Source organism: Heloderma suspectum, chromosome 3, assembly GCF_057233095.1.
Source record: "Heloderma suspectum isolate Gila_16-S chromosome 3, 16-S_ref, whole genome shotgun sequence".
Taxonomy (NCBI): Eukaryota; Metazoa; Chordata; class Lepidosauria; order Squamata; family Helodermatidae; genus Heloderma; species Heloderma suspectum.
The window spans coordinates 8477473-8488303 of record NC_139460.1 but is presented as its reverse complement, the minus strand read 5'-3'; the positions used below and the strand labels follow the sequence as shown (position 1 = coordinate 8488303).

The 10831-nt window shown below is 46.1% G+C and overlaps 1 protein-coding gene across 1 annotated transcript in view; it reads left to right on the top strand.

Annotated features, from left to right (window-relative positions):
* Positions 1 to 222: 222 nt before the first annotated feature.
* Positions 223 to 10831, top strand: part of LRRC32 (leucine rich repeat containing 32) — a 31014-nt gene continuing 20405 nt past the window's right edge. Inside the window, exon 1 of the mRNA XM_084842444.1 lies at positions 223 to 823. Coding sequence (XP_084698570.1) covers positions 720 to 823 — 104 coding nt within the window. The 5' untranslated portion in view covers positions 223 to 719. The remainder of the gene's footprint in view (positions 824 to 10831) is intronic.

Here is a 10831-nt window from a genome sequence, read left to right as displayed (position 1 = left end):
TCACAAGAACTCTTTGGTGTTTATCTTTTCCTACAATAGACTGAACTGTGAACTCTTATGGAATCTATTTCTTCATTTAAAAACAAAAACACCCCCCCCCCCCGAGGCATTTTGAGGTGTTAAATTTCCTTTCTTTCCATGTTGCGCTGGCAAACGCACACCCCTTCGCGGCTTCCCATCCCACCTTTGGACATTTGCCCCGGCTCTGAGGAACAGCCGGCTGCTGCATCCTGAAAAAGCAAACCAACCCCACACTGCTGGGGGATGAACACAACTTGACCCAGACATGCACGTCTGTCGCGCCAGCGAGCTCCATATCGCCGTCTCAGAGCGGAAAGCTTTGCTTCGGGACAAAGCTCTGTGAAAGGGGTTTTTGGGCTGGCATTCTTAGGATGCTCACATGTGTCAATGTGAGAGGAGAAGTCCATCACCCACACAGAGAAACTCCAGGAAACCAGCCGAAGTCAAAGACAAGTGTTTGGAACCTAACAAGAGTGCAAGAGGAACACAACACATTTTAAAACCATTAGTGGAGCTGATGCTCACGTGCTTTGGGGGGAGCTCGGAGCTTCTGACTGAGGTCAGGATGAGTGCTGAGGAATCCAGTCAAGGCTAATCTATGGGGAGTATCTCCGCTCTCACCCACTCCCCTCCTCTGGTGACTTAACTTTTCTCTTGGCTCGCTCTCTGTCAGCTTGAGTGCCACAGGACGGTGGTGAATGAATTCCCCCCCTTGGAAACTCTTTTTTAGCTTTCACTGGCGGAGCATCTCTGAAACAGAAGAGGGCAAACCTGAAACCGGCTGCCTTTGTCACAACGCTAGGTAGGTACAGGAGGGGAATTATTTTTGAGGGAGCAGGAGGAAGGGAGGGGGGAAAGTAATGTAAGCAGATGTTTCGCTGATTAAAAAAAGAAGCAGCAGCAGCGATCAGCTGGGATCTTTTGACTTGTATTGGGGATTCTTATATAGCACGGGGTAAAAGAAACATCTGTTGCTCCTTCTTTTCAAAAACAAAACAAAAGTTGAATTTCTGTGGGCTGAACTGAAGTGAAATTTGGAAAGCCCCCCCACCCCGTGGAAAAGTTAAGCACATGCTTTATGCTGTGCTCCTCGGTACACTGCCGCCTTTACTGTGCTGGCTGGGGATGATGGGATCTGCAGTCCAACACTTCTGGAGAACACCTGGCTCGGGAAGGCTGATCTGGAGAGTAAAGTCCATTCAATGCAACAGGACTTACTTTGGAGTAAACATGCTTCGGAAATGCACTGCCTGTCTCTCCCACAGAAGTCTGCAGGGCACGGATTGCAAACCTGTGCACACTTTTACCGGGGAGAAAGCCCCACTGAAGACAGTGGGACTTGATTCTGAGTAAACATGCATAAGACGGCACCATTAGGATGGGCAAATTTGGCCAGATCACATCCTGTAGGGTTGGTTTTTTTCGTGGATGTGATGGAGAATGGACTAAAATCTAAGGCTGATTCTAAATAAAATTGGGTGGAACGTCATTAAAACGACTGAACTCTACCCTTACATGTACGTTCTGTACAGAAAGCTGTTCCACATCTGATAGGGCAGGAAACTTGGGTGTGGCTGGGGGCTGATAGGAGTTGTAGTCCGGCACATCCAGAAAACATCAGACTGGAGAAGGCTGCTATACATTGTGCGTGTATGGTCCTGGGTACCTAAGGGACCACCTGGCTTGTTATGCACCTGTCTGGTCATTGAGATCTGCAGGAGATGACTCCTCGAGGTCAGCATTGCCCACAGAGGTCAGTGTGTCGGGAAAAGGCTCCCTCCTGTGTCACTCAGTGGATGCAGGTAGCTTCAGTGTCAGTGGGGCAGTGAATCCGCTCCGGGTTTCAGTGGGAACCAGTCAGACCTCTAATGGAGCTATCCAAGGTGTGAGTTCTGACTGGTTCTGAATGAAACCCGGAGTGGATTCACTGCCCCACTGACATTGGAGCCACCAGCCTCCATTACTGCCACTCCCTTTCAGTGGAATGCGCTCCCCCAAGAACTACAATTGGCTTCATTCCCTCGGCTGTTAGAAAAGGTGGGAGGACACGTCTGTTTAATTTAGCATCTGTCTTCATTCTGTCTTCATTCTCTTTGGCACATCAGTCTTCATTCTTCATTTAGCATGTCTGTCTTCATTCTCTTGGCTTTTAGAAAAGGTGTGAAGACACGTCTGTTTAATGTAGCCTTTTCAGTTACCTAGTTTTAATGTTTTACTGCTTTTGATGTTCTTGGTTTTCTTGTTTTCTGTGCACTGCATTGACTGGTTACCAGTTGTTTTCTGGACCAAATTCAAGGTGTTGGTTTTGACCTTTAAAATCCTATACGGTTCTGGCCCAGCCTATCTCAAGGAGCGTCTCCAGCAACACCAGACAGGCCGCTCAACAAGATCAGCCTCGGATGGCCTTCTCTCTGTCCCATCAGCCAGGACAGCTAGGCTGGTGAGGACGAGGGAGAGAGCCTTCTCTGTGGTGGCCCCCACTCTGTGGAACTCCCTCCCTAGAGAACTCCGTCATGCCCCCTCTTTAATGAGCTTCCACTGCGTATTAAAAACGTGGCTGTTCAGGCAGGCTTTTGGGGTGGGTTAGGGTATTCTTAGAAATATGATGTTTTAATGTAAAATTTTATTGTTTTAAAACTGTTTGTATTGATGTACATCGCCCAGAATGGCCGGGTGACTGGCCAGATGGGCGATTAAGAAATTTAATAAATTAATAAATAAATTAAATGGAAGGCTTTTATCAATAGAAAAAGGCAGTATATAAATGTTAATAGTAAATCAGTAAATATGTCAACTTCCAGAGGTTTAAATGTACACTCAACTCACCTTAGTGCATGCCTAAGGTAGAATCCAATGAAAGTCCTACTTAGAGTAGACCCATTGTAATGAATGGGACTACTCTGAGTAGGACTTTCATTGGATTTTACCACCACAATGTATAATGTGTGGAGAAGCCCTGGGCTTTGGGCCATCTGCTGTGTCGTCATTTGCATGATGTAAACACCGATTCCCATTTCATTAAGGCTGCAACAATTCTCTACGTGCTTACCTTGAACTCAATGGGACTTACTCCTGTGTACATAGGGGATCGCACCGTAAATCAGTCATGTCTGATTGATTGTGTGGATGGTTTTGTTGTATCTTATTATACATTTGTGATTTCAGAGCCATGGGTTTAATGCTGTTTCTGTGCCGTATTATGTTTCATATAGGGTGTGAGCCGCGCTGGGCTGTTTGTCAGGGAGGGTGTGAAATCAACAAAACAAATACAACAAATAAATTTCATGTGGTCGCCCAGCACAGCTCTGGAAACATTGCTAAAAGGGTGATGTGGGATCTTTCCCATGGGTCCTTCAGTGCAACTGATTGGTAGTAGATTGAAGAGAGACCAGTGGAGGCTGGTGGCTCCAATGTCAGTGGGGCATTGACCCCGCTCCGGGTTTCAGTCAGAACCTGTCGGAACTCTAAAGGAGCGCTCCAAGGTGCTCCCACAGCTTGGGTAGCTCCTTTAGATTCTGACTGAAACCTGGAGCGGATTCACTGCCCCACTGACATCGGAGCCACCAGCCTCCACTGGGAGAGACAGAAGCCCTGTTCTGGCATTCACCTGAATGCAAGAGGGCATAAAGTGGGTAGACAGTCAGGGCTGTGCCCACTGCCTCTACCCCTCCGTCTTCGGGCTCCCTGGCCTGCCCCCCTCACTTTAGACCTCGCTGTGCTGACCTGGCAAGGACTGGAAGGGAGTTCTCTTTGCACTCGCTTGAACATGAGTAGAACTCTCTGTGCAGTTGTGGATCCTGCCTTGTCAGGGTTCCTGAGTGCGCAGAGAGTTCTACTCATGTTCAAATTACTAGCTTAGATGGCTTTAAATGGGGACTGGACGAATTCATGGAGAAGGAAGGGTTCTCTCAACAAGGGCTATTAGTCATGATGCCTAAATGCCACGGAGCTCCCCATCTTCAGAGATCCTATGCCACTGGATCCCAGTTGCTGGGGAGTGAGTGCCAGTGGTGCAGTGGTTAATTTTGAAGTGCAGGTGGCCTTCATAACAGTCCCTGGAGCCACGCCCCCAGGAGAGTCCCCAAAAGCAGGCCGCTGAGTTGATCCATGGCAACAAACCCGTTCTAGTAGTCTTCATCCGCACCACGAGCAGGCCTTTTGCAAAGCGAGTGGGTCTTAATTTCCCGTTCAAGAGCAAGGCGCCCCCAAAGACTTTGCATTACAACAGGGAGAGCTCGCAACCATACACTGTTGCCCGGAAAATCTATTTCCTCCACATGCGCCCCCCCACCCCCCACCCCCGGCCAGATAGTTGCAGCTAAGCTCAGAGGAAACAGAGAAGTCTGAGAGGGGGCAGATGGCGTCATCCCGCTACTTAAAAGGTCCCAGCATCTCAACACTGCGAGGCCCGGCCCTGCTACAACACGGCTAACTGCAAGGCGGGGTTATGCCCTTTACGTCCTGGTGGTGGGTTTCTCGGACGCACCGTCGCTTTCTGCGGGAAGGGGGATGTTGGACTAGATGGTCTGATCCTTGGTCTGATCCAGCTGGGCTCTTCTTACATTCTTCATATGAAGTCTCGGCATTTGAGCGTGTTTGGGAGTGAGGGCCAATGGGGCACCATGGAGAGTGCGCTGAAGAGGCAAGTTCGAATCCTTACTCGGTCCTGGTCTTGGGCAAGGTTCTCCGCTTGGTTGTAGCTTCAGGAAGAGTCCAATGCATGGGAGTTCAAGGCCAGTGCAATATCTGTTGCTGCCCTGGGGAAAAATGGCTTTTGACATGGGGGGAGGGCGCTAAGTGAATGGAGGAGAGGGAGGTGCTGCAATTGAGAAACTTGCGAGGGTGGGTGAGGCATGGTTCCTGGATCCAAACCCTGCCCTCCCAAGGTTCTGGGGTAGAGGGCAATTACATTCCCCTGTCCTTGAGGGTTTCTCAGAGGACCAAAGCAGATATTATTTAAATGTGTGTCTAGCAGCTACGACTCTCCCCCCACTCTATTTTTACTGGAGTAGGTCCAGGGCCCCTAATATGGATCTTAAAAGCCCCCCTATGCCCCCCTGCTAGGATCCCGACCTGGATTGGGGGCCCTCCACCCACACTACAGTAAAAAAAAAAGTAGCTGCTAGACACACATTTAAAGTTACTTACGTTTTGGTCCAGAGTAACTTTGTGTCACATGAATTTGGGCATCTGTTCTGTTCTGTTCCCATGATGCTATGAGGCAGCAAAGCAACAAGGCAAGCCAGAAGCTGTGGCACCCAGGGGAACTCTAGCGAGCTGCTTTTATGCTACTGTTCCAGACTCCACCCTTTCCTCCAAAATGGGAGCCTTAAAGGCCTCTGGCCTTAGCGTAGCACTCTCTGTCTCTCCAAGAGCGCATGTCTGACATGCTGCCGGTGTTGGCGCATCGGCTCCATGTCTTGTAGACAGGGGTGCTGATCCAGTGCAGGAGCTTGGCATGAGGGTCTTGGGTTCGGGGGGGGGGGGGGTCCACTGGCAGTTCAGCAGTGGTGCTTGGACCTGGAGTGTCCTCTGTTGGCACCACTGGTTCTTCGGCTCCATAGTCCATGTCACTGCTGGACTCCCAGGCCGTGACAGTGCCCCAGGGGGCAGCCATGTTGCCTATGGCCAGCACTGTGTGAATTACTCCCACATGTGTCTAGTGGCATGGTGGGAGCGATTATTATTATTAATTATTATTATTAATTGCATTTCTATACTGCCCCATAGCCAAAGCTCTCTGGGCGATTTACGAAGATGAAAAAACATTAAAAAACGATACACAAAGTGTAAAAACCATTTACATAAAAAACACAAAGAGCATACACGGAGACAACATATATCTAAAACCAACTGTGAGCGCTGGAAATTTTGGCACTGTTGTTCTTCTGGCTATTCTTCTTGACACAAACATCTAAGAGCTTGGTGAGCCTTTTCATACCTGATTCCTCATGTAGTATGATAATATCAGGCTGAGGTTGTTGTGCCTTCATGGACTCAAGCTTATCCAACTGTTTAAATCTAGCCTTTAAAAAAACACCACCACAAAAGGGATTCATAAAATACTGCGTTCAATTACTGAAAGAACATTGTGGCAGATATGTTTGCTGGCTCATAAGAAAATGCACATTCAACTAATAAAAACGTAAATGCTTTTTCTTTGGACATCCCCATACTTTACAGAACAGACTTATTCATATAATATTCCTAGTGATTTTTTTGCCATGAACAACATCATGTTAAACCTAATATGGAAGGTTCCTATGATGTCTTGACAAATTTCAACATGGACGCAAAAAATGGATTTACTTAAGCCCTGGCGAAAGAATTGTGGGATAACACTTAGGATGGAGTGAATAAATAAACACACCAATGTAGGGCCGCACAATATATTGTTATGCCAAAACCTCATGAAAGATGTGATCTCAGGCATCACAAACAGGCACAGACAGATTGTTGTTGTTGTTCAGTCGTTAAGTCGTGTCCGACTCTTCGTGATCCCATGGACCACAGCACGCCAGGCCTTCCTGTCCTCCGCTCTCTCCCGGAGTGTGCTCAAGTCCATATTCATTGCATCGGTGATGCTATCTAGCCATCTCATCCTCTGCCGTCCCCTTCTCCTTTTGCCTTCAATCTTTCCCAGCATCAGGGTCTTTTCCAGGGAGTTTTCTCTTCGCATTAGGTGGCCAAAATATTTGAGCTTCAGCTTCAGTCTCTGTCCTTCCAATGAGCACTCAGGGTTGATTTCCTTTAGGATGGACTGATTTGACCTCCTTGCAGTCCAGGGGACTCGTAAGAGTCTTCTCCAGCACCACAGTTTGAAGGCATCGATTCTTCGGCGCTCAGCCTTCCTTATAGTCCAGCTCTCACAGCCATACATTACTGCTGGGAAAACCATCGCTTTGATTAGACAGACCTTTGTCGGCAAGGTGATGTCTCTGCTTCTTACTATGCTGTCTAGGTTTGCCATAGCTTTCCTCCCAAGGTTGCTGTTTAATTTTCTGAAAAATATTGATATATTTAACAAATGTATACCTCACCTTTTCTGGCAGTTCAAGGAGGCTAACATTAATCATATACAAAAATATCCATAAAACAACCAATAAAACAGAATTAAAGACATAAAACAACCTCTGAAAATGTATATTATCTTAAATTTTGTCCATTAACCAAACTTGCAGGATCTGTCTTGCCAGAGGTGCATACTTGATAAAGGTGTACTAGGAATTCTTGAGTTTCTGAAGAAGCAGTGATTACAAAAAAAAAGGCAACTAATGAGCACCAAAAAGGATGGCAGCTGGTGAATGACATCATATGAGAGGATGAAGAACGCTTGATCAGGCATGATAGACTAAGGGTGGGATCCTATGCATGTTTAGACAGAGAAAAGGCCTACAACTCCCAGCATTCCCTAGCCAGCCATGCTGGTTGGGGAATGCTTGGAGTTGTAGGCTTTTTTTCTGTCTAAACATGCATAGGATTGTGCCCTAAATAAGGTTGTCCAGAACTAGGAACCCTGGAAACTACATTGTGGCTGCCAAGAGCCTTTCAGATTACTAGTGCCAGGCTGGAAAGCATAGATTTTTGTGTGGCTGTATTGCAAGTTTCCTTTTGAATGCCACAGAGCTGTGCCACCAGATTTGTGTGTCAGTAGCTCATCTGGCCATCAGCCCTTCTTCACTATATCCAGATCCAGCCTTAGCTATGCTTCTCTAAACAGCAAATATTAATATCTGCAGGGCTGTTGCAGGGATTAGACTCTTACCGTCATGTACCCTGCATACGAAACTCTGCTACAGAAATGAGTGATAGTAATTAGGGCAGGCAGGTGATTAAACAATTTTTAGTTGATTAACCACCTGCCTTTTAATTGATAAATTAATGGATTACATTTAAATATGCCTGAATTTTACTAGGAGGATTGCAATCTTCAGTCAGTAGATTAATCAAAAAAAGCTTTAGTTGATTAATTGGTGGAACAAATTTTAATTGCTGAAGGGTGATAGTTGAGGGAACATACTTCCTTACATTTTGAGACTCTTTTGGCTCTCAGGGACAAAGCAAATATTTAAAGTGATCTTTCCTTCTAACAACGAGCAGTAAATTTTGTTTATTGAAACATTTCTCATCCCACATTTCCTTCAGTTTCCTGGAGGGGTGGAAAGGTGCCTACACTGAGGGTTTGTTAATATGCAGATGTATTTAAATTTAACTGATTAACTAATCAGTTGAAAGGCAAATGGTTAATCAACTAAAATTCTTTAATTGATTGGCAGCTGTATATATTAAAATAGCCTTCTTCTCTGCTTATACTGTGAGCCAGTTTAAGATCCTGGGGTCCACAGGAAAACCCACTCAACAGGGATTTAAAACCCCAAATTCCATTTTGGGCAGAATTCAAGAATCAGCTTATGTGTAACGTTATTGTATCATTGTTCATTAGCTATTTAAACAGGAATGTGTGGGCACAAGTGGCTCAAAGATACAGGCAATCCCCATTTAAGCCAGTTTCTTGACTAAAATGCACCGCATGCTGCTTTGTTCTGTGGGCTACCACAGCTATTTCCTGTTTAAAGTGTGGAATGGTAACTGTGGTCTTTGCTGGCTTCTCAGCGCTAGTCGGTGCAACATTTATGGCCTGAAGCGGTTAAGCTGGCACATCACTTACTTTAATTAATTAATTAATTGCATCAGCAACCCGCCTTTCCTCCAGCAAGCTCAAGGTGGTGTATGTAGGCTGCCGAGTTGTAATGCCTTTGCTCTGCTCTGCTCAAACAAGCCAGGCTGAGCGAGCATCCACAGGCCCCAGAATTACATGCACTCTGTAGAATGAGCCACTGAGCAGATATTAAGTGTGTACAACTGAGATCTTCCACATGGGGCCCATGTTGACTACCTTGGCACATGCCAGGCCCCTGTCCCTCCAGATTTTAATTTCATTTCTTAAGATTTTATTTTAATTAAAAACACTTTTTATTTTTTGTAACTGGGAGGCTGCAAAGCGCAGTGCTGCCCTCACTGCACCACCTTTATTTTGGTTCAAGAGCCGTTTTGTGGACATTGGTTCTTGGGCAGGTAACTTTTCTTTTAGCCTCAGCAGTTTGCCTTCTGGGTGATGAGCAGATCACAAGCAGTTATGTAGGAATCAGTTTGTTTTGTGCTTTGTTCCGCAAAGAGGCCTGGTCTCGGAAATAGGAGTGGTTGGAGAGAGACCCTCCGAAGGATCGATTCAGACAATCGGTTTGACTCCCAGTGGTTAGTAACTTGCTTTTGGAGCCTTACTAATGGGTACAAGCTTTGACTGACACCATAATCAAATCAGGCTGGCTGTGTGCAGTACTTGCAGAGGACCGTCCTCTATTGGAAGGGCTGTGTCTGGTCAAAGTCCAGTTTAAAGATAAAGAACTCTAAGAAGAGAGAGCTGCAGGAGCCTTGAAGTGGCCCATCCAGACTGGGGCACCTGGACAGGCTCAGAGCTCACCTGGTCATAGTCTTCTCACTGTGGTGAGATGTATTGGATTTCTCTTTAAATTACCATCATTATGTCTGAATTTGCATTCTGTGTATAGAATCCTAGAACAGTAGGGCTGGAAGGGGCCTACAAGGCCATCGAGTCCAACCCCCTGCTCAGTGTGGGAATCCAGGTCAGAGCATCCCTGACAAGTGGCCGTCCAGCTCCAGCATACACTGAACACTACATCAGCACACACAGTTCTTATGCTAATCAGTCATATTTTTGGAGGGGCGAGGTGTGCTGGCCCCCTTCCTGTGGGGCTCCCTGCCTTTGGGGGCCAGGCAGGCGCCAATGTTGTGTTCCTTCCGGTGCCTCATAAAGACACTGTTATTTCAAGAGGCCTTCTCTGAGTGACCAGCTTGGTTTATTAAATTCGGCTTTATCGGAACTTGTCTCTTTTAAAATGTTTCCATTGTTTTAACCTGGTGTTTTATTCTTTTATCTTTGCTGTTCACCGCTCTGAAACCTTTTGATGTCGAGCGGTATATTGTGAATGAATGAATGAGTAAGTGCCCCCACCCCCTAAGTCCACCAGGCATAATTCTGGGAGAACAGGAGGATGTGCCTTTCCCCACACCAACACTTTAGTTCTTATCTGGGACTATGAACTGATCGTGCAACTGGAAAGGGCCTTTTCTGCAGCTGCTCCTCAACTGTTGAAGTCCCTCTCAGGGGTGCTCCATTTGGTGCCTTCATTGTTATCTTTTATGCAGCAGACAAAATCTGTCTTGGTTGCTTGGATCCTTGGTGGGTAATTTAGGCTATAATCCTATGCACACTTCCCTGGGAGTAAGCTCCATTAAAAACAATGGGACTTACTTTTGAGTAGATATACGGAGGATTGCACTGTTAAATTGATTGGTTGTGGTTTTATTTGTTAGCTTATGGTTCGTTTGTTTGTTTTAATATTGTATTTCACTGCTGCAGAGGGAGGGGATTTGTTGCTTTTGTTAGTTGTAAATAACAATCTTTTGTTTTATTTTTAATGGTTCTTTTAATGCTGTGTTATTGACAGGCTGTTAACCACCTGGGATCCAACTTTTTATTTTTGTTTTAAAGTCAGCATTCCCCTTTATGGGTGCATTCCATTCTTTTGTCCCACAATCAGGTTCTGCAGGATTGTGAAGCACTGCAAAACCCGCAAAACCTGTTCGACCAGATGCAATAGTGAGATGGGGAGGGGGAAATGAGCATGCACATTCAAGGAGGGAGCTCTGTCATGCTACACTTGGCTTTCGCAGGAAGTTGTTGCAAGTTATCGCCTATCTCCAGTCTAGATGCTGAGTGATTTAAGAG